The sequence below is a fragment of the Gossypium raimondii genome, chromosome 12 (assembly GCF_025698545.1).
Source record: "Gossypium raimondii isolate GPD5lz chromosome 12, ASM2569854v1, whole genome shotgun sequence".
Taxonomy (NCBI): domain Eukaryota; kingdom Viridiplantae; phylum Streptophyta; class Magnoliopsida; order Malvales; family Malvaceae; genus Gossypium; species Gossypium raimondii.
The window spans coordinates 10,027,767-10,052,194 of record NC_068576.1 but is presented as its reverse complement, the minus strand read 5'-3'; the positions used below and the strand labels follow the sequence as shown (position 1 = coordinate 10,052,194).

Sequence of the window (24,428 nt, the reverse complement as noted above, 5' to 3'; positions counted from 1 at the left end):
AAGTTAAATCTTTTCATTATTGGTCAAGAGTCATATCACTTGATTTTTTACAAAAATATAACTATTCAAACAATATTATTGAATACTTATAATATTAAATGAATAATTATATGCCTTTTAAAGACATTATTATTCGTAAAAGACACTTATTGAAAGGTGTCTCTATGAAGAGACATGAAAATTCCTATAAATAGAAATGAGATTTCATTTGGAAAACACACCAACAATTTCTAATATTCTTTCTATTCTTTCTCCATTCTTTTAATATTATTAGATTATTCTATAAAGAATTATCAGAAATTCTTTGTAGAAATTGAGTTTCTTGTTATAAATTACTTAGTGGTTAGTGGACTATTCTTGTCAGTGCAAAACACAAATAGTCATTGGCTTCATTGTATCCTTGAGTTTAAGTTGCTTGAAACTCTTTTGCACACTGAATATAGGTGGGGGCGGATATAACCTTAAATATAGTGGCTTGATACACACCTTGGAGTCTTGTTATATTTCTTCATTTTTGTTCGAATTACGTTCATGTGTTTGAGATTTTCCTTATCGGATATTTTTTTACTAACAATTTTAAGGTTATACTTCATGACGACTACCATAACACATGAAAGTGACACACTAAAGGAGTTGGCTTCCAACTTTTTCAAACTTAATCATTTGAATGGTGGCAATTTTCGACGATAGTAGAAAAATATGCATTTCTTATTAACAACTTTAAAAATTGTCTATGTTCTAGATACTCCAAGACTGGAAGAGAATAAAAACAAATCTATTGCTGTAACTCGAGAAAGGAAAAAAATAGGACAATGTTGATTACATGTGCATAGGCCACATATTGAATGGTTTATCCGATGGTTTGTTCGACACCTACCAAAACGAGGTAACCACTAAAGAATTATAGAACAAATTGGAGACAAGATACATAATCGAAGATGCTACAAGTAAGAAATTTTTTGTCAATCGTTTCTATAATTATCAAATGGTTGATGGTCGTTTTGTAATGAAACAATTTCGTGATATTGAAAAAATGCTGAATCAATTTAAGCAATATGATATGAAAATCGATGAAATGATTGTTGTATCCTCCATAATAGACAAACTTCCTCCATCTTGGAAAGACTTTAAAAGAAGTCTAAAATATAAGAAGGAGGAAATATCTCTTGAGGCTTTGGCAAATCATCTTCGTATTGAAGAAGAATATCGAAAGCAAGATTAGAACCTAAATTTTGAAAATGCCAAAGTGCATGTTATGGAGGAAGTACATACTACTAAACCATTTAAAAGAAAGTTCAAACAGACCTAAGTTCAAAAAAGAAACAAAAAGACTCATGCTATCATTGTGGTAAGCTGAGACATTTCAAGAATGAATGTTAAATTTTAAAGAAGAAATCATCTTCTAATGCTAATAATAACGAAAAGTTCGTTGTAATGATATCTGAAATTAATATGGCATAAGATGATAATGCATGGTGGATTGGTACTGGAGCAACCAAACATGTGTGCAAAGACAAAAGCATGTTCACAAAGTTCACACAATGTGAAAATGACAATGTCTTGTACATGAGAAATTCTTCCACCGCAACAATCAAATAAAAAGGGTCTGTTGAACTATAATTCACTTTTGGAAAGGTTTTAACCTTGAATGATGTATATTATGTACCAGAAGTTAAGAAGAATTTAGTGTCTGGAAGTTTTTTGAATAAGTTTGGTTTCAAATTTGTTTTTTAAGCAAATAAGTTTATTCTGTCTAAGGGAGGAATTTTTGTAAGGAAATGGTATATGTATGAGAGCATGTTCAAACTCAATATTATTAATAAGAATAAGAATACTATTTCGCTTATATGGTTGAATATTCTTGTTTATGATATTATAGATTAGGTCATTTGAATTATAGAAAATTGAATGACACGCATAAGTTAGATTTAATTCCTATTTTAATAATAATATTGAAAATGCAATACATGTATGTTTGCTAAAATTACAAGAAACCCTATCCCTTAGGATAGAAGGAAAACAAAGTTATTTGATTTGATACATAGTGATTTATGTGACATGCATAATACTCCTACATTAGGTGGAAAGAAATATTTTGTTATTTTTATTGATGATTGTTCTAGATATTGCGATGTATATTTATTGCATTCAAAAGATGAAACTCTTGATAAATTTAAAGTTTATAAATCTGAAGTTAAACTTCAATGTGAATCATTTATCAAGCGCTTAGGATCGGATAAGGGTGGAGAATACTAAAATCCAAGTTATTTTGAATCCACTGGAATTGTCCTTCAAGTTTCAGCCCCTTACACACCACAACAAAACGGTGTAGTTGAAAGAAAAATAGAATCTTGACTAAAATGGTAAATTCTGTGTTATCATATTCAGGGCTTGGACAAGTTTTTTGGGAGAAGTTGTTCTAGCAGCTTGTCATATATTGAATAGAGTTCCTAATAAGGAAACTAAAATAACCCCTATGAAAAATAGAAGAAAAGAAAACCAAACCTTAATTATTTGAAGATTTGGGGCTGTAGAGCTGTTGTCAAAGTTTCAACACCTAAATGTAAAAATTTAGGTGAAAGAGGAATTGAATGCATATTTATAGGATATGCACATAATAGCAAGACATATAGGTTCATGGTAATTGAACTTAATAATTCAATTTCAATTAATACTATTATTGGATTAAGAGAGGCTATTTTGATGAAAATAGATTTAATTCTATTTCAAGACAATTACAACCAAACAAGTGATTCATTATTCAAATGAAAATGAGATTCTATTGGAACAAATTGATAATAATGATGAATCTTGTTAAGAATTAAGAAGAAGTAAAATGATTAAAAAGGTTAAAAATTTTGGACCAGATTTCATTATGTTTATTGTAGAAGGAAAAGGTGAAGGTATATGCAATAAGATACCTTATTGTTATAATACAAAAATCTGACCCTATTACATTTGAAGAGTGTAACACCCCTTACCCCTATCCGTCGCCGGAATAGGGTGCGAGGCATTACCAGAACATATACACTTGTAAACGTATTTAACCGTATTATAAAATTTCATCTAAATTAAAACTTTCAAATTTTTAACATGCTTTTATAATTCTTCACAATGTATCATCTAAATATTATATTCATAATAAATAGGGCCTACGAGACCTGATTTATATTCATGCAATTCACAAGTCTTAATAATTCAATGCTTCATTTCCATTTCATTCAATTCATAATTTCTCATGTTCACAATTCAAATTAATTTCTCAATCCAATATACATTTTAATATCACAATAATTCTTTTAATTCAAATCATATCACTACCAATAGAAATTTTCATTTACTTCTCATACAATTCAATATCATTAAGTTCAATACTAATACGTATTTACCATTTAACTCAATGTTTATCGATTATGATTGACTATATGACCGATTTATATAAAGTCATTCTTATATTTTCCAATTTTCCTCCTCCTCCTCTCCATTCCACATCCTTAATGTATATAACACGCTTAAATAACATTAACTATATTTTCACTATTTACTTATAAGTAAATTCAAATCTGTCAATCCCAGTCAGAGTCATTAAATTATTTATATCTTGAGTTAAAAAACTCCAAATTAAGATCCGTTAATTTTATCTGAAACTAGACTCACATATCTTCTTACCATAAAATTTTCAGAATTTTTGGCTTAGCCAATAAGTACAGTTTATTCTTTAAAGTCTCCCATGTTTCACTGCTAAACAGTTCCGATCCTTCTTCACTAAAAATTAATTATCTCCTCGTATGGGATTCAAATGATGTTTCCGTTTGTTTCTCTTGAAAATATATTCATTCAGGGTTTTAAATATATAAATTTAAGCCCTAATTATTTTTATTCAATTTTTATGATTTTCCAAAGTTAGAATAGGGGAACTCGAAATCATTCTATTCTTGTCTCACAAAATTTATTATATCTCATAATTTACAATTCTATTACTTACATCGTTTCTTCTATGAGAAACTAGACTCAATAAGATTTAATTTCATATTTTATTCATTCTCTAATTCGATTCCCACAATTTTTGGTGATTTTTCAAAGTTAAACTATTGCTGCTATCCAAAACTGTTTTAGTGCAAAATGTTGATTTCCATTTTGCCCCAAATTTCACAGTTCATACAATTCAGTCCTTGCTTCATTAACCCCTCAATTAAGCTAATCTTTCTCAATTAGATTGCATGTTTGAGCTGTATCATCAGCATGAAGAAAAGAGTATTCTGATATGTTAGTGTTTGATAATTGAAATCAACTCAGTTGTTTTATTAAAGTGAACTGAATTATCGAGATGTGATTTGAGTTATATGTATTTAAGCATGTCCTTAGCTAAGAGAATAAATTATGTGTATTCACGAGTATGAATACAGATAGTCGAAATGAAAAATCTATATTTCAGAAAGTATGATATATGAGATAAAATTAATTAGTGATTCTGGAAAGTTAGTGAAAGTGTTTAATGAGAGTTGGAAGTATCTTCTGGTAAGATTTTCGGGGACGAAAATCCGTAAAGGGGGGAAGAGTTGTAACAGCCCGATTTTGGGTCAAGTCGGAATAGTGGTTTCGGGACCAGAAATTCGACGAGGAAAAATGAAATGGCCTGAATTTTCAGGGGTGTCGGAACGGTGATTCGAGATCACTAAATCCGACAAATGAGTAGAAAATATTATTAATTTAGTGAGTATCAGTTAAATGTGAAGTTAAGAAAATTTTTGAAATAGTGAATAGTGCACTAGAAATAAATATTAAAACAATTAGAAAAAACGAGGTATCGGGACCTCAGAGATTTTAAACCGAGCCATAAATATTTTTATAAATATTTATGGAGTGTTAAAAAGTTAGTATTAAAGTTTCGTTAAGAAATTTTAAAGTTTCGATAATTAATTGAATAAAAATGACTAAATTGTAACAAATGCAAAATTATGGGAAATGATTAAATAGCTTAAATGATAAAAGGAAGAGGCCTTAAAAGAAAAATAGACCCAATGTCTATTTGGGCTGGACGGCAAAGGCATGAAATCAGCAAGAAAGTAAGGACAATTAAGGGTAAAATTGGAATATTACAAAATTACATAATAAAGCTAGGATCCAAGTGGAATTATCTAGATTTCTCTTTATTTTTCTGCATTCTCATCAGCAAAAACACCATAGAAGGGTTTCCTTAAGCTAGTTTTTCATATTTTTACTGCAAGTAAGTTCAATTCTTGATTATTTCTTAAAATTTTTGTGTTTTTGTGACTTTTACAACTAGGCCCACTTGTTGAATTCATTAGTTTTTGATTCTATGAAAGAAGTTAAAAGTTGCTATGAATATGTGCTGCAAGTATATGATGACTTAGCATGGAATTAGAGCTTTCAATTGTTTATATGTTGTTTTTATTGAAAGAATTGAATAGAAAGTGAATGTTTAGGACCTAATAGTAAAACAAGTTAGGGTTTTATGAGGAAATTCTGAATTTCAATAATTATGAACAACTTATAATGTCTAGGTAAAGTTCTAATTGAGAAATATTAGCTTAATAGAGGGGTTAATTAAGCAATGACTGAATTGTATGAACTGTGAAATTTAGGGCAAAATGGAAATCAACATTTTGCACTAAAAAAGTTTTGGACAGCAGCAATAGTTTAACTTTGAAAAATCACCAAAAATTGTGGGAATCGAATTAGAGAATGAATAAAATATGAAATTAAATCTTATTGAGTCTAGTTTCTCATAGAAGAAACGATGTAAGTAATGGAATTGTAAATTATGAGATATAATAAATTTTGTGAGACAAGATCAGAATGATTTCGGGTTCCCCTATTTTGACTTTGGAAAATCATAAAAATTTTGAATAAAAATAATTAGGGGCTTAAATTTATATATTTAAAACCCTGAATGAGTCTATTTTCAAGAGAAATAAACAGAAACATCATCCGAATCCTATACGAGGAGATAATTAATTTTTAGTGAAGAAGGGTTGGAACTGTTTAGCAGTGAAACAGGGGAGACTTTAAAGAATAAACTGTACTTATTGCTAAGCCAAAAATTCTGAAAATTTTATGGTAAGAAGATATGTAAGTGTAGTTTCACATAAAGTTAACAGATCTTAATTTGGAGTTTTGTAACTTAAGATATAAATAATTTAGTGACTCTGACTCGGATTGATGATTTGAATTTACTTATAAGTAAATAGTGAAAATATAGTTAATGTTATTTAAGCGTGTTATATACATTAAGGATGTGGAATGGAGAGGAGGAGGAGGAAAATTGGAAAATATAAGAATGACTTGTGTATAAATCGGTCATATATTCGATCATAATCGATAAACGTTGAGTTAAACAAGAAATACGTATTAGTATTGAACTTAATGATATTGAATTGTATGAGAAGTAAATGAAAATTTCTATTGCTAGTGATATGATTTGAATTAAAAGAATTATTGTGATATTAAAATGTATATTGGATTGAGAAATTAATTTGAATTGTGAACATGAGAAATTATGAATTGAATGAAATGGAAATGAAGCATTGAATTATTAAGACTTGTGAATTGCATGAATATAAATCGGGTTTCGTAGGCCCTATTTATTATGAATATAATATTTAGAAGATATATTGTGAATAATTATAAAAGCATGTTAAAAATTTGAAAGTTTTAATTTAGATGAAGTTTTATAATACGGTTAAATACGTTTACAAGTGTATGTGTTCTGGTAATGCCTCGCACCCTATTCCGGCGACGGATAAGGGTAAAGGGTGTTACAAAGAGGCAATAAAATCTCAAGACTCTGCTTTTTGGAAAGAAGTAATAAATGATGAGATGGATTCAATAATGAGAAATCAAACTTGAATCTTAGTTGATCTTCCACCGGGTTCCAAACCAACAGGTTGTAAATAGATCTTCAAAAAGAAAATGAAGGTCGGTAGAACCATTGATAAATTTAAAGTAAGGTTGGTAGCCAAAGGTTTTACACAAAAATAAGGTATTGATTACTTTGATACCTATGTTCCAATAGCATGAATTGCTACAATTAGACTATTAATATCACTTACCTCAATATATAATTTGGTTGTTTACCAAATGGATGTTAAAAACGCATTTTTAAATGGTGAATTGGAAGAGGAAGTGTACATGGAACAACCAAAAGGATTTGTTGTTCTAGGACAAGAGCATAAGGTATGTAAGTTTGTTAAATCTCTATATGGACTTAAACAAGCACCAAAGCAATGACACCAAAAGTTCGACAATGTTGTTTTAGCTAATGGCTATAAAATAAATGAATCTGATAAGTGCATATATAGCAAATTTGAAAATCGGAAAGGTGTCATAATTTGCTTATATGTAGATGACATGCTCATTTTTTGGCACGAATTTGAAACAAATAGAAAACACAAAGAAATTCTTGTCAACCAACTTTGTTATGAAGGATATGGATGTAGCAAATGTTATTCTTGAGATTAAAATAACTCGAGATGAAAGCACTATAGCTTTATCACAATCACATTACATTGGAAATGTACTTAAAAAGTTTGATTTTTTTAACTGTATACCAGTATCTACACCCATGGATCCTCAAATAAAATTAGTATCTAATGCTGGTAGGAAAATTGATCAATTGAAATATACAAGTCTAATTGGTTGTCTTATGTACATAATGACTTGTACAAGACCATATATTGTATATGCTATTGGGAAATTGAGTAGGTACGTAAGTAATCCAAGTAGTTTGCATTGGCAAGTTTGAATAGAATACTTAGGTACTTAAAGAAAACTATTAATGTAACACCCCTTACCCGAGACCGTTGCTGGAGTCGAGCACGAGGCGTTACCTGACTTAACTTACTAGTTCGGAGCATAAAAATTTGCTTTTAAAATTAATTCGCTCATGTTCAATCAATATGTCCCTAAAAAGGACCCTCGAGACCCTAAAACATGCAACGAAAATGGTTCGGGTCCAAACCGGGAACATTCAAAATTTTTTGAATACTTAAACAAATCAAAATAATTTATTTTACTGTTCACAATAAATCTGTCCACTCGCGTAATAGTCACTAATTTAATTATAACTTGAGTTATGAAACTCAAAATTTAAATCCGTAATTTTTTCCTAAAACTAGACTCATATATATTCTTACCATAAAATTTCCAAAATTTTTGGTTTAGCCAAATAGTACAGTTTATTCGTTAAAGTCTCCCCTGTTTCACTACTCGATAGTTCTAACCCTCTTCACTAAAAATCAATTATCTTATTATACAGAATTTGAATAATGTTCTCATATGTTTCTCTTGAAAATAGACTCAGAAATGTAGAAATATAAATTATGACTCATAATTATTTTTGTACAATTTTTAATGATTTTCTAAAGTTAGAACAGGGGACTTCAAAACCATTCTGACATTGCCTCACTAAAATTCAAATATTACAAAATATAAAATTCCTTTGCCTACACCGTTTCTTTCATATGAAAATAGACTCGATAAGATTCAATTATATATCTCATTCACTCTCTAATTCCATTTCTACTATCCTTGGTGATTTTTCAAAATCACGTCAATGTTGCGGTCTAAAAACTGTTCTATTGCAAATTTTTACTCTTTTATAATTTCTTTGTATTAACTATCATTTACGCATATGTAGCACCAAAACATGGGGCAATTTTCCAATAAAAGCCCATTTCTGTAAAAAATTACCGAAATGGGCCATCTATTTTATTATTTATCGGAATGGTCCATTTTTCCTGAATTCGCGTCCACGTCAGCGCGATGTCAGGGTACGCGTCAGGAAATCGCGTCCACGTAAGCGCGAGATGCTTACGTGGAAGGAAATCGCTCCCTCAAGGACGCGATTTCCTTCCACATAAGCATATCGCGCTTACGTGGATGCGATTTCCTTCCGCGCGTGAACAGTAGCCAACGGTCAAAAATTTGACCGTTGCCCGCCTCAACGGTAAAAAAAAAGTATAAATACCCCCACCCCTTTTTATTTTTTCACAAACAAATCCTCTCTCATATTTCCTCTCAATTCCTCTCAATTTCTTTCCAAAATTCCCTCAATTTCCTTCCGAAATTCTCTCAAATCCATATTTAATTTCAATTTCCTCTCAATTTCCTTCCAAAATTCTCTTAATTTCCTTCCAAAATTCTCTCAAATCCATATTTGATTTCAATTTCCTCTCAATTTCCTTTTTTAAAATAATTTTAAATTTTTTTATATTTTTATAAATCGTAAAAATTTGTCCGATTTCATCAATGGCCGGATCATTGACTCGTCTTGATAAGCATCACATATCGGTGGAACAAATGAAAATGGTAAGTGTTAAATTTAATTTTTAAATATTATTTAAGATTTTTTTATTTATGCATTTTTAGATAATTATTAATTTATTATTTGTTATAAAAGGAGGTAGATCGGGTATTGGAATGCAATATCCGAAATATGCATGCTCCTCCATCACCGTTGGTAGAGAACTACCTGCGGGAAGCGGGTTTTCGGCACGTGGCGACGGTAGGCCGGGGATGCAAGTTGTACCCGAAACTGATCAGTGCATTCATCGAGAGGTGGAGACCCGAGACGCACACATTCCATCTTCCTTGTGGAGAGTGCACTATCACTCTAGAAGATGTCTATCTGCAATTGGGATTGCCGATGGACAGGCACCCAGTCACCGGGTCTGCCCAATCTAGCAATTGGGAGGCGGTGTGCTACGAGCTTTTGGGCGCAATTCCGGAGAAAATGGAGGGAGGTAAGGTCGAGATGGGCTGGTTACGTGACACATTCGCTGATCCGAATGAAGATTCAACCGAAATTGAAAGAATTTGATATACTCGGGCATACATTCTTCAAATAATTAGAGGTTATCTGATGCCCGACACGTCACGGAGCCGCGTACATTTAAGATGGCTACTGAAACTCGTTGATTTTAGAGCAGCCGGTGAATTCAGTTGGGGGTCTGCCGTGTTGGCTACATTATATCGGGAGATGTGCAGGGCGACGCGACCGAGGAGAGCCAAAATTGGAGGTTGCCTGTCACTACTGCAGTCATGGGCACGGTTTCGCTTTCCATTTCTACGTCTTCGACTGAACCACCCATAAACATTCCCATTCATAACGAGGTAAATTTTATATTACATTTTACAATTATTATGTAGATTTTTAAAAATAAAAGTATGCTAAAAATTTATTTAATTAGGTGGAACCATCCGGCAAGTTATGCTGGATTACCGTCCTCTCTTGAAGATATACGGCTTCTATTGGACCAACGGTCGGAAGCAGAAGTAAGTATTATTGCAAATAGATATTTACATACATTCGCTAGTCGATTGGTATTTAGTATTTAGTATTATTATGTATATAACTAATATTTCTATCATGTTCATATAGTTTGAATGGACACCATACAAGGATCCGGCAATTCGGGCAGTAATTCCGGAAGAGTTCTTACAAAATCCGAACGCCTGGCACGTGAAAGTCGTGTTGATCAACTACGCAACCGTGGAGTCGCACCAGTCAGACAGAGTGCTACGATAATTTGGATGTATATAACCGATTCCCATGGATCCTAAGGAGTTTGACGAGCAACACAAAATCGACCTTCGACAATTAAATACGAATTGGCCGAGATACTGGTCCGGGTACATAGATATGTGGGAAGATCGGCATGAATATATACCTACTCGGGAAGCAATCATCGTTCCGGAGTTAGAGTGCGTTCCAGAATACATGCCATGGTTTAGGATCCATGGCAAGCCGTATTTACTGGCGCCAGAGCAGAGGCAGCGGTAAATACGTGTCGAAAGGGAAAGGCGCGGGCCTCTAAATCCAAGACGACAAGACGACGAAGGCAGCCCCTCAACGAGGCCCAGACGTTCACCTGGCTCATCATCAGCGGCCATGCAATCACCAGGCCTAACGAGAGCACCGAGTCAGTCACCCGACGCAGCAAATCAACCGATGATACCCACGCAACCGCCTTTTCAGATGATGCCAGGTGCATTTCCTAACCCTTATATGTACCCTTACCCTTATATGTATCCTTTTTCGAGTCCTATGACGGGTTGGAGCCAAATGCCCGTTTCAGCTCCATTTCCTATTATGCCGAGCGGATCGCCGATGCATAGGCCAGCGGTACATGAGGGATCGCAAGGGGGGCCGTCGGGGAGCTCTCCTTTTTACCAATCCCCACCAACGTATGGGTTTCAAACCCCGTCGCCGTTCCTGATGCAAACACCTCCACATACACTATTCTTTGAAGGTGGATCATCGTCCCAAGTCCGACAACCAGATGTCGTACCGGAAGAACCAGAATCCCCACTGGAGGAACAACAACCGCCGCCAGAAGCTAGAGAAAGGAGGAATACAGCGCGTAACCGTCGACGGCCGCCATGTGGCACTGAATCTCCCGGGCATAGACATTGATTGTTGTATTTAAATTTATTTGTACAAATATTTTGAATATTTTGATATTATTTTTATGTAAAAAAATAGAAATTTTTTGAGTTATTTTGATATTACTTGATGTAATAAAATAGAAGTTTATTCCTAACCCTAACCCAATTCAGTTAAAAACCCTAACCCTAACCCAATTTAATTAAAAACTCTAAGCCTAACCTAATTTAATTAAAAACCCTAACTCAATTCAATTAAAAACCCTAACCCTAACCAAACTTAATTAAAAACCCTAACCCTAACCCAATTCAATTAAAAACCCTAACCCTAACCCAATTTAATTAAAAACCCTAACCCTAACCTAATTTAATTAAAAACCCTAACCCTAACCCAATTCAATTAAAAACCTTAACCCTAACCAAACTTAATTAAAAACCCTAACCCTAACCCAATTTAATTAAAAACCCTAACCCTAACCTAATTTAATTAAAAACCCTAACCCTAACCCAATTCAATTAAAAACCCTAACTCTAACCAAACTTAATTAAAAACCCTAACCCTAACCCAATTCAATTAAAAACCCTAACCCTAACCTAATTTAATTAAAAACCCTAACCCTAACCTAATTTAATTAAAAACCCTAACCTTAACTCAATTCAATTAAAAACCCTAACCCTATCCAAACTTAATTAAAAACCCTAACCCTAACCCAATTCAATTAAAAACCCTAACCCTAACCAAACTTAATTAAAAACCCTAACTCTAACTTAACTTAATTAAAAACCCTAACCCTAACCCAATTTTATATAATTTGATAATTTTAGTAACCATTTATAATTTTATATAATTTGATAATTTTACTAACCATTAATAATTTTATATAATTTGATAATTTTACTAACCATTAATAATTTTATATAATTTGATAATTTTACTAACCATTTATAATTTTATATAATTTGAGTTAATACAATTTATCAATGAATAATTGTACAAAGTTAATTTTTTACAAATACATTCAACTAATTATGATTAGGGCATGATCGACTTGTATGGCCTGGATTCCTACACCATCAGCACAACTTCGTTTGACTGTCTGTTTCTCGGATATCCATATTGTTACGTATTCTAGTCGAGCAAGGTCGACCCTTTAGTTTGTGACGTAATTCTCTATCCGGTAACAGCTTAAAAGGAGTAAGAGATACGGGCGGCCACTTACGTTCATCTGGGACCGGTGGGAAAACGTGTCTCCAGACGTTGTGCATGTTTTCTAATTTGTACACTTCGTCCACATAACTCATCGGATCCAGACGGAGTTTCTGACAAGCTGCAATAATATGAGCGCATGGATAACGAAGTGCATCAAACGTCCCACAGTCACAAGTCCTATTTCGCAAGTGTACACGATATTGCCCGCCAACAACACCTTGGTGCGGTCTGTCAAACTCTGTCACGCGAAACCATAAATTGTCTCGATCGTGACACACTGTGTGCATGATGTTTGCCCTCGCCTTGGCCTTGTTTATTTCTTGAACTACCTTACTGCACCATACATGGCCTCCCTGCATTTGGCCTGCATAACCTGCTGCTCGCTTTGGAAATAACACCGCCAAACGAAAATATGTCTCCCGCACAATCGATGTTATCGGTAGATGGCGCGTTCCTTTAAAAACAGAATTTATGCTTGTGACCACTGTTCGAAACGTATGTTACAAAGGTAGTCCGCCCCTTCTGTGTTAATTGAACGTAAAATTGCCAACATATCGTGAAAACGATCTTTATTTATTTCATACCCTGCCAATATAAGATCATAGCGAATAATTTATACCACTTCTACCAATAAAACTAATTCAAATTGACAAACGAAATAACACAGATATAGACTAAATACCCATGTTGGTCACTTGTCGTCGTTCGCTCTTAGATGGATATTGCCTGTAGTAGTTCGAAGCAACGTGTCTTAGGCAATATCTATGGTGTGTGCGCTGCCATAAGCTTCCCTCTCGATCAAATGCAGCTAGAATACCGGCGCCCCGATATGAAATAACACAGATATTAGGTTGGGGGCAGACATGCCTCCTTAACCTAGAGAGAAAGAAATCCCAGTCATTGCAAATGCAATTGGAAGAATTCTCCCACCGCCATCCTGTACCACTGCAAGCAATAGCCGATGAGTATACCTACCGAACATGAAGGTACTGTCAATTTGTACCAACGGCTTGCAGTATGGAAATGCGTCTTGGCATTGCTTAAAGTTCCAAAACAGGCATTTGAACACTTGGCATCCACGTAGCAATCGACCGTTGTAGTACGCATATTCCGTTTCAAGGTCTGTGATGGCACTTGGGACGTATCTCTCTAGCACCTGACACCACTGTCATATTTCATTATATGAGGCGTCCCACCCACTATGCATCTTCTCCAATGCCTTTTGCTTAGCTATCCAAGCCTTGCGGTAAGAGGGCGTGTACCCCATTTGGCTATGGATATTGGCAATTAACACCGACACTGAAGTCCTAGGATCTGCTTTTATTGTGGGTAGTATCAAGCTAGCTAACATAGCTGAATCCATTTTGGGATGATTTTGTGAAACACCTATAAAGGGAGTACATTAAATAATGTAAAATTGCATAATAAAATTATTATTCAGATACCATCAATATTGTACCTGCAGCACATATATGTGGACCTTTGTACTTTTTTAACTCCCACAACCCTGTCCTTTTCCTTAACGAGGCGTAGATTTTCCATGAACATGTGCCGTCTTGCACCGCACACTTCGCCTCAAACTTATCAGATTTTGATTTAACGACGTGGTAGTTAACGCCGTTTTTGATGCTATGTTGTTTCAAAGCACCAATAAAACTATCCTTGTTGGTAAACTGATTACCAACTTCAAGTTCACCGAAATATACCCCCCAAACTTGTACGATCACGCGACCGGTGTGGTAGATCTAGAAACTCTAACGCATCATCTGCAGACAGATCGACATTATGCATGTGGGCTGGAGGTGAGTATACTCTGAATCGTGGATTTTCTTCCTCATCTGAACTCCTTTTAGCATCTTTAGCTTCTATTGGAATAGGCACCGGTTCAGAAAATAAGCCAACTTTTGCACCATCCGGCCCGGGCTCTCGAGGTGGATCCACATCGGAGTCATCTTCTAACCCACAATCATCTGCAGCATACGAGGTCCCCTCATCGGTTGACGTCGTAGGGAGTACGTCATCCCTTCTTCTGGGCATTTCATAACGTCCCCAATTGGATGTAGATTGCCACCCACTAGAACTTGATTTCGTTCCCCAGTACGTATTTCCAGCATCAAACGTCGAGCCACCGACGTACATGTCCCATCCATCGATAGAGTGTCTCGCAGGGGATGTGCATTCGACACCGCTACCGAACATGAGTTGTTCCAAATTTTGTAACCCACTAACCGAGTGTCGGCCAGGGGTCGTGTATACATCTCGAACACCGGTCGCAAGTATATCAGTTGGCGATGTAAATTGCACATATAACTCAATATAAGGTGCTCCACTAGCAAGATGAGTCTGCACCATTGCCTCTAAGCTACGAGCATCTTTTATGTCGAACGAGTCATATGTCACCGGATCAACAAAAGAACAAAATCGATACGTCATGGACAGAACTTTCATTGGCGTCGTTCCGAAAATTTTACGCCTAATTCTTTTACGAAGTTCTGTCAAATCTATGTTCTGGTTAAAAACCAGTCGCACCGTATTCTCTGAAAAAAAATAACACCATTCTCGGTGTGGCAAACCTCACCATCGTAATAAATAATAGCACAAATACGTTCACTCATATTTGAAACTCTAACTTTCTTAGCCTCTCTAAATTGTTTCTGCTGTGACTTATGCATTCCGAGAACATTATATGCCTAATTTATAGCCTTAGCCCAAACATGCTACTGTAGCAAATGCGCGCCCACGAGGCCGCGATTTCACAAATTCTTCTCAAATAGCATCCTGCTAGAAGCGATTTTATACTATTTGGTCAAAAAAGTAAAAAAAAATATTTCTTACATGACCTACTGTAGCAAAAGCGCGTCCACGAGGCCGTGATTTCACAAATTCTTCTCAAATAGCATCCTGCTAAAAGCGATTTTATACTATTTGCTCAGAAAAGTAAAAAAAAATTATTTCTTACATGACCTACTGTAGCAAAAGCGCGTCCACGAGGCCGTAATTTCACAAATTCTTCTCAAAAAGCATCCTGCTAAAAGCGATTTTATACTATTTCATCAGAAACATCAACTCGAAATTATTTCTTCCAGGTCCTAAAAACCCTAAAAAGCCTGAACCATAAACCCTAAAAGCCAAAAAAACCTAACGTCAGAAAAATCGCAAAATCGCATCCACGTCAGCGCGATGTCAGGGTACGCGTCAGGAAATCGCGTCCACGTAAGCGCGAGATGCTGACGTGGAAGGAAATCACTCCTTCAAGGACGCGATTTCCTTCCACATCAGCATCTCGCGCTTACGTAGACGCGATTTCCTGACGCGTACCCTGACATCGCGCTGACATGGACGCGATTTTGCGGAAAATGGTCCATTCCGGTAAATAATTAAATAGAGGGCCCATTTCAGTAATTTTTTACAAAAATGGGCTTTTATTGGTAAATTGCCCCCAAAACATGTTCTTAAATAGCCATTTTATAAGGACACACACAAAATGACTAAGTCCCTATACATTCCATAACTTAAAACATTTCGATTCACAAAATACCAATATGGTATGTTGATAGTGTGAAACGATCTCTGACGTCCTTACGACCCTCGAATTGGCTTGGTGATACTACAAAAGAAGGAAAATAAAGGGAGTAAGCATAAAGCTTAGTAAGTTTACAAGAAAATAAATAATAACATTTATCATAAATAATTATACTCATTAATTATCATCAAGTATCATGGTCTTTGCTTCTTCTTTACTTACTCTCTTACTTGTTTACTTGCTTACTTAAATAACTCATGATTATAACTTCTCCTCCCTTGCTTAAATTTCTTTCTCAACTGATAACTGAAATATTCTTAACCTTTATAACTCACCTGAATCTATTTATTATACTTTTACCTGAACTATCATGTAACATAGTTTATTTACTAGCCCGTTGAACCACTTGGAATACTAAGGATACTCGGGTCTCCTGTCTGATAATAACATGCCAAAGCATGTCCCAGACATGGTCTTACATGGGATGGTTCCTATACTGCCAATGTCATATCCCAGATATGGTCTTACATGGGAGTTCTCATATCGGTGCCCATGCCATGTCCCAGACATGGTCTTACGAGGGACCTCTCATCTCTGTGTCAACGCCATGTCCCAGACATGGTCTTACGTGGGACCTCTCATAACCTCAATAATGTTAATGCCATGTCCCATACATGGTCTTACATGGGATCTCATCCCCCTAATGTCATGACATTTGTATCCAATACATTCCTAATGTTTCAACGAGACTTTTTAACACTGATTCTTTATCATCTCATACTTGAGTCAACATTAAAAAATTTCATGAAATAAGTACATAATTTCTGGAAAATAACAAAATTAATAATAATTATTGAAATATTTCATTTATTTACCGTAAACTTACCTCGGTACTAAATACGATCAAATCTAGCAACTTAATCCTCAACCTTTTTCTTTCCCCAGTCTAACTCTGGATTTCGTTCCTCTTGATCTATAATAGAAAATTTAGCTTATTTAATACTCACGTTTAGGGGTGTGCATAATTCGGGTAAAACCGAAAAAATTCGGTTAACCGAATCGAATTGATTAATCGGTCGATTAACAAATTTTTTCGATCGGGTCGATTAATTTTTTATGATTTTTCGTTAACGGTTAATTCGGTTCGAAACCGTCGGTTAACCGAAAATTTTCGTTAATCGAAAAATTAATAAATAAAATTATCCAACCCAACCCAAACTCAATTATCCAACCCAATAAAACTAAAACTAAAGTTTACCCAATTACCCAATCCAATAAAACTAAAACTAAAAGACAACCCAATTTACTAAAGTCTAAAACCCAATTTACTTTAATAATTTATAAATTTTTAAATTTTAAAATAAAAATAAAAAAATTGAATAATTCGGTATTTTTCAGTAATTGGTTAATTCGGGTAATTCGGTTAATTCGGGTAATTCGGGTAATTCGGTAATTGGGTAATTTTAACCAAAATAAAAATACGTAATTTTCGGTTAATTCGTTAATCGACCTTATTAACCAAAAAATTTCGGTTCGGTTAAATTTTTTAAAAAAATCGGTTGATTAACTGTTAAAATTTTTGGAAGGTCGGTTAATTCGGTTATAGTAATTTCGGGTCGGTTAACCGGTCGGTTAACCGAATGAACACCCCTACTCACGTTCATCAAAACAGTCCTTGACTCGAACTTTGGAAAAATTACGATTTTACCCTTAAACTTTTACATATTTACACTTTTGCCCCAAAGCTCAGAAGCTAAACTTCATCCCTTATTCTTGTGTTTTATGACATGCTGAACATCTTTCCCTTCTATAGCAACATCAAATTCCCACTCTAACATTTACTTATGAACATTAGGTATTTTTACCGATTATGTCATTTTACTCGTTTTCACTTAAAATCGCCTAGAAAAAGTTTTTTAACATAATTTCAAGCTTCATATTCTATCATAAAACATAAAAATAAACATATTTCACCTATGGTTATTTTTCCAAATATAAACCCTAACATGAATTAATGGCAGAATAAGCTAAATCGAGCTACGAGGATCTCAAAAATGTAAAGTACATTAAAAACGGGGCAAAGATGGACTTACTATGAAGCTTGGAAGCTTGAAAAAAACCCTAGCCATGGCTTCCATGACATATTCAGCCATATGGAGAAGATGGACAAGAAATTTGGCTTTTATTTTGTCTTTTAGTCCATTTAATTACCAATTTACCAAAATGCCCCTAACTTAAAAATATCTTATTTCACTTTTCTCATGTCCATTTTTTGTCCAAAATTTAACCAATGGTCTAATTACCATTTAAGGACCTCCAATTTAAAATTTCATAACAATTTGAGCTTCTAGAACTCAAGTTTTGCACTTTTTACAATTTAGTCCTTTTGACTAAATTGAGTGCCCAAACGTCGAAATTTTTGAACAAAATTTTCACGAAATCATTCCGTGAAATTGTAGACCATAAAAATATAATAAAAATAATTTTTTTCTCCTCGATTTTGTGGTCCCAAAACCACTGTTCCAACTAGGCCCTATTTCGGGATGTTACAATTAACTATGGATTGTGTTATAATGGATATCCTTCAGTTTTAGAAGGGTATTTAGATACTAGTTGGATTACAAGTTTGGAAGATCATGCATCTACTAGTAGATGGATCTTCATTCTTGGTGGAGGAGTCATTTCTTGAGGTTCCAAGAAATAAACATGCATTATTGATTTCACCATGGTAACAAAATTTATTGCATTAGTCGTTTCATCTAAAGAAATAGAATGGTTAAGAAATTTGCTTTATGATGTACCTCTATGGCCTAAGCAAATTTCACCTATTTCTATCCGTTGTGATAGAGTGAAAAGTTTATAACCAAGTATATAACAAAAGGCTACTCTAACAAAGGCATATAACCAAGTATATAATAAAAAGTTTACACACATTGGATTAAGACATAGCTATGTTCGACAATTAATCTTTGATGGAGTGATCGTTATTAATTATGTGAGGTCAAGTGAAAATTTGGTAGATCCTTTGACAAAAAGTCTTGCTAGAGATGTAGTCAACAAGACCTCAAAAGGGATGGGACTCAATCCCATTAATTAGAGTTACCCATGATGGAAACTCGACTCGACGCTTGGTATAACATCAAGTCTTGAGTTCAATGAGACAAAGTACATCATTAGTATGTGACTGTTAGCATTATAAATAAAGCCATCCTAAGATTAAAATGCTAGAAACCCGTAATGATAAGGGAAGAATGAGTAATGTACTCTTAATGGACCCATAACATAAATATGTTAGAGTGTTATAATTACGGGAACACTCTTGATGGGATCTACCTATGTGAGTGGAAGTGTGGCCACTTCTAAGAGCTCAAGGGCTTGGCTCTAACAACACTTATGAAAAGAGGACATAGACACATGACCATAATAGTGTCCTTGGATACTATGCATTGGCCCATGTTGAAATCATTATGTGAGATGTGTTCGATTAATCAAATGGAATAGCTGGTTCAAAGCTTAGTTTACAATGCAATTTCGATTAACTTTAACATGTTTTCACTAAGTGAAGGTTCAATCGTAAGATACCTTCATTTATGCAAATTGATTTCCAAGAATATCAAAATCTACAATATTTTGAAGGGGGAGATTGTTGGAACATTTCCAAATATTTATAGTGTTCTAATAACTATAAATGAAACAGTGTAATTAATCAAAAGTGAAATCTTTTGATTATTGATCAAGAGTCATATCACTTGATTGTTGACAAAATTATAACTATTCAAACAATATTATTGAATAGTTATAATATTAAATGAATAATTATGTGTCTTTTAAAGACATTATTATTTAGAAAAGACACATATTGAAAGATATCTCTATAAAGAGACACGAAAGTTCCTATAAATAGGAATGGGATTTTCTTTGATATTCTTTCTATCCTTCCTCAGTTTTTTTTAATATTATTATATTATTTTATAAATAATTGAGTTTCTTGTAGAAATTGAGTTTCTTGTTATAAATTACTAGTGCTTAGTGAGTTATTCTCGTCAGTGCAAAACGCAAATAGTCATTGGCTTCATTGTATCCTCGAGGTTAATTTGCTTGAAACTCTTTTGCACATTGAATATAAGTGGGGACGAATATAACCTTAAAGATAGCGGCTTGATACACGCTTTGGAGCCTTGTCCTATTTCTTTATTTGCAGTTCGAGTTCTGTTCGTGTATTCAAGATTTCCTTCACCAGAAATTTGTACTAATAGATAATCCCTTCCAACACCAAAAATTTCTCTACAAGAATCTAATCTAAGGGCCTCAAAGTTCTTAAACAATTATTTACGTTGAAAGAAGACTTCTAAATTCGTGCACCTGGTCATGTTACAAAGGAAATGAGAACTCGACTTTTAAAAAAAAATAAAGATTCGTAGTGCTTTCTTAAACAATTGATGAGTTAATCAATGATTTTAACTACAATTCACGTACCAGATTCTTCGCACAATACCCCACCAAACCTACGGACTTGGATGATTCACTGTGGAAAGAAGCCTTACTTCTGTTCCAAGAAAGCAGTAAAACCAAATCCCTTATCCACATTCCACTAATCTAAAGTCTCTCACTAAACTTCAACTCTGCTAAATTATACTATTAAGGCGGCTTACCATTTCTAAATTCTTCAACGTTTTGGTACGACTTGGCCTCAACTATCTTGTTTGCCAACATACCTTCTACTACAAAGCTTCCTTAATTTATAGATATTTTGGAGGCTTTCGTTTATTTCAATTTCTAGGTTGTCCTATGTGCCAGATTCTCTACACGGGCAAGATTCTAACACAAATTCAACAACAAAGGTTAAACCATTGAGATTAAGTTGGAAAGTAAAAGATACACTTTAATTTTATTTGAATTGTTACATATTTTATTTTCTGATTCTTTTTAAACGTTAATTTCCATTACGTAAACACAATGTATGTATAGATTGAGACCTTTCATTTATTGGTAGACCCAAGTGGAGATTGGTTTTGATGATGAGGTGGTATGGATGCATCTAAAGCACAAATAAATGCATAAGATGGAGTAGGTGGAAGCATGTGCCAACATATCTTTCTAGTTTAACATGCATTAGGATATATTTCTTTGACACAAAAAGGTTGTAATATGAGGATAGGAGAGTGGTGGTTGATATTAAGATTTGAATCCTAAAACTAGTGAACGCTACTTTTAAATAATGAGTGTATTAACCAAAATGGTCAATGTACCTCAAGCTTTTAATGTGGCCGCTGGCTGGTTGCTGACGAGTTGAATAAATTCTTTTGTTTAATTGCTTTGCAACAGTACCGCAGTTTACTCTCACACATAATTGATTATAGGTATAACAAGTTTTTCGAACCTTTGGTCATATTTGGGTTACATTACGTTATGTAGCTTATAGAGGAGTGAAATGATCAAGGAACTCGGTTTTTTTTTTTAAAAAAAACATTGGGAGGGATAAAAGATGATAAGGCTTTCCTTAACGTTGGGAGGGATACGAGGTGTTAAAGTTTAAATTTGGTGTCTAACAAGAGTTCTACTTCTAAACGTTACTCCAAGTAGTGTTCAGCGTTATACATTTTCTTTTTCCAAGTTCACAAACCATTCCGTCAAGTTGGGAAGGCATCCTTTTTAAGAGAGAAAAATAAAGGAAAGTTGAAAGCAATATGGATTTTCGAATAAAAATATTGGGTATGGAATTACACGAGTTCATCCAAATATCTCTCTTTCTAATTTTGTCTTTATTTTTATAAGTTTTTAGTTAAACGATTTGAAAACACTTATCTCTATTTAATATTTTTATAAAATCTTATTTTAATTTACCTTAATAAAAGAAAGGTATAAAAATGGAGTGGGTGTCGGGACAAGAAATAACCCAGTTGTGAGCCATGCAATGCGGACAAGATAAACACCGACTGGGTCCTGGAAGTCAGACTTGATAAAACTAGACCTATTCTACTGCCTATGTAATTCAATGCCTTTTGTTCTAATCTCCTATCAAGCAACACCACCCTATGATTTTTTTCTATAAAAAAATATTGACCAACTCCTCCCCCAGCTTCCATACACATATTTATTGCAAGACCCTGCAATTTCATAAATGAGACTGAGAAATTAGCTCTCATAATATTTCCATACTTAAATATTTCATCTAACCTTTGCAATGATTGATTGATATCTCAACGAAGTTCAGTTCCCTCACCGCCGGCGCCTTCCTCCGATTAACTAATAGGAAACACTGCAAAGATTCTTAGCTAGACCCTTATTGTTCACAATTTTTATATAGGCAATTTGAGAAGGCCTCAAACATCACACAAATCAAGTATTACGTTCTCAGGAGGCCCCTGAGTTGTAAATCAAAAAAACTTATACAAAGGACTAATTATAATGAACGAATACACATGCCCCGGCCGGCAAGTAACGACGGTATAAAATAAACTATGAAGAACTCATCTAATTGTATAATTTACAAAAGGAAAAAAAAAAAAAAGAAGAAGCAAGATTACAGATCCCTTCTGCACAATGGACAAGAACCATGACTAACAAGCCACTTATCTATGCAAGGTAGGTGGAACATGTGGTGGCACTGCGGCAAGCTCCTAACTGTTTCTCCCAGCTGAAAGTCCTGCAACAAAGATTCAATCCCAATAAGCTTTGTTATGCCAACTAGTTTTACAGAAAAAATTTGCAAGGGTTAGGGTTAGACCTGAAGACAAACTGAGCAGGAAATTTTCTCCCCGGAAGCATCCACATTGTTATTGTTTGTGATTATGATCTTTGGGATTTTCTCAACCAAATCTCCAGCCAATCCTTTGGAACCACCAATGTCAAATATGTTCTGGACATCCTCAAAAGTTGTTTCAGCAGCTCCCATCTGATAACACAAACTTACATCATAAGTAAATTGCTGTTTCAACTTTGACGTGAGCAAATATCAATCAAATTGCAGAGCATTTTTCATTTACCTGACTTTGGACTGCACTCAACATCGCCGGACCGATTCGCTCACGAACAAGCCTCCCACTTAGAAGGCTTGCAATGACATCAATCTGAAATTTTGCATGAAAAGAAATGATTTTGATTGCCTAGCAAGTAAACCTATAAAAACAGGGGAATAAGCACAATTGCTGACCAAGTAAAGTAAGCATCCGATCCTGGATTCGTCGGATTGCCAAAGAACTAGAGATGACTCAAAGACTTCGATTGAGAAAACTGCACCAGAGATGGCCCCAACTGCAGCCCCTCGAACGAACCCACTCTCCGTTTCTTGTCCTATCAAAGCCCCCGTCATGGCCCCTAACAAGGTGCCCACTGCAAATGAACTTGTTTAGCAAAATTTGAGCGTAAATTGGCTAACTTGATGCACCAAAGCCTTTTACATGTTAAGCATCATTAATTCAAGGTCTATATTGGAAATAAGTAAATGACTGACAAATTAATCCCCCAACAGCTTTGTCAGCACGCAAAAACATTTTCATAAATGGAACAAAATCATAATCAGATTTCATCTTTTGTTCATATAAATATAATCACAATGGCGAAATTATAATAATTACTATAAAAAGCAAAATTTCAGCAATGAATAGATCAAGAATCAAAGGGGTTGCAATGAAAAAAAGCTTTAATGAAGCAAAATAGAGGAGAAAAGAGAAAGAAAGAAGGAAGGAAACCAACCTAATGCAAAGAAGAAGGTTAAGATCGCAGAGAAAATGTTCCCAAGGATGGCAGAAACAGCGAAATTGCAAAAATATTTAACCTTTTCGACGAAATCACCAAACAAAGAAAGTGAAGAGAGGGAAAAACGGGATGGGTATTCGTAAAAATCCATTCTTTTTGTTGAAATCAAATGAGAAATGAAATAGCAAGAGAGGGTTGGGGTTTAAGAAAAAGGAAGGATGGGTGGGCAATGCTTAGCGCTTAAGGTGATGAAAAGAGAGGAAAAACAACCAACTCGCATTTAAAGCTTTCAATATATATTGTGATGCCCCAAAACCCTGTTTTCTCTCTCTACCAGTTGTGGTTGAAACATGAAATTTTCTGAGTTTGTGGACGAAAGAAAATATCTTTTCTTTTTCTCTACCTGCTTTTTAATTTTAATAATATATAAATTAGTTAATTTAAATAGTGCAATATGGGGTTCGATCACTTCATTGTCAAAAGGCACGAGAGACGTACAGATAAAGAACCTTCTTTTACTTTCGTTGAAGACATGTAGCATGCGAGGGAGGGAGGGAGGGATCTTGATATACGTAAGATCACCAATGATGA

General features: G+C 34.4%; 1 protein-coding gene across 1 annotated transcript; it reads right to left on the bottom strand.

Moving 5' to 3' along the window:
- Nucleotides 1-22,407: 22,407 nt before the first annotated feature.
- LOC105763213 (NEP1-interacting protein 1) lies at nt 22,408-24,168 on the bottom strand. Its single transcript, XM_012581343.2, has 5 exons — nt 23,835-24,168; nt 23,293-23,471; nt 23,126-23,209; nt 22,867-23,034; nt 22,408-22,785 (listed from the first exon to the last, which is right to left on the bottom strand). The coding sequence occupies exons 1-5, from the start codon at nt 23,986-23,988 to the stop codon at nt 22,663-22,665; spliced, it is 708 nt and encodes a 235-aa protein (XP_012436797.1). The 5' UTR covers nt 23,989-24,168; the 3' UTR covers nt 22,408-22,662.
- Between the last annotated feature and the right edge of the window lie 260 nt (nt 24,169-24,428).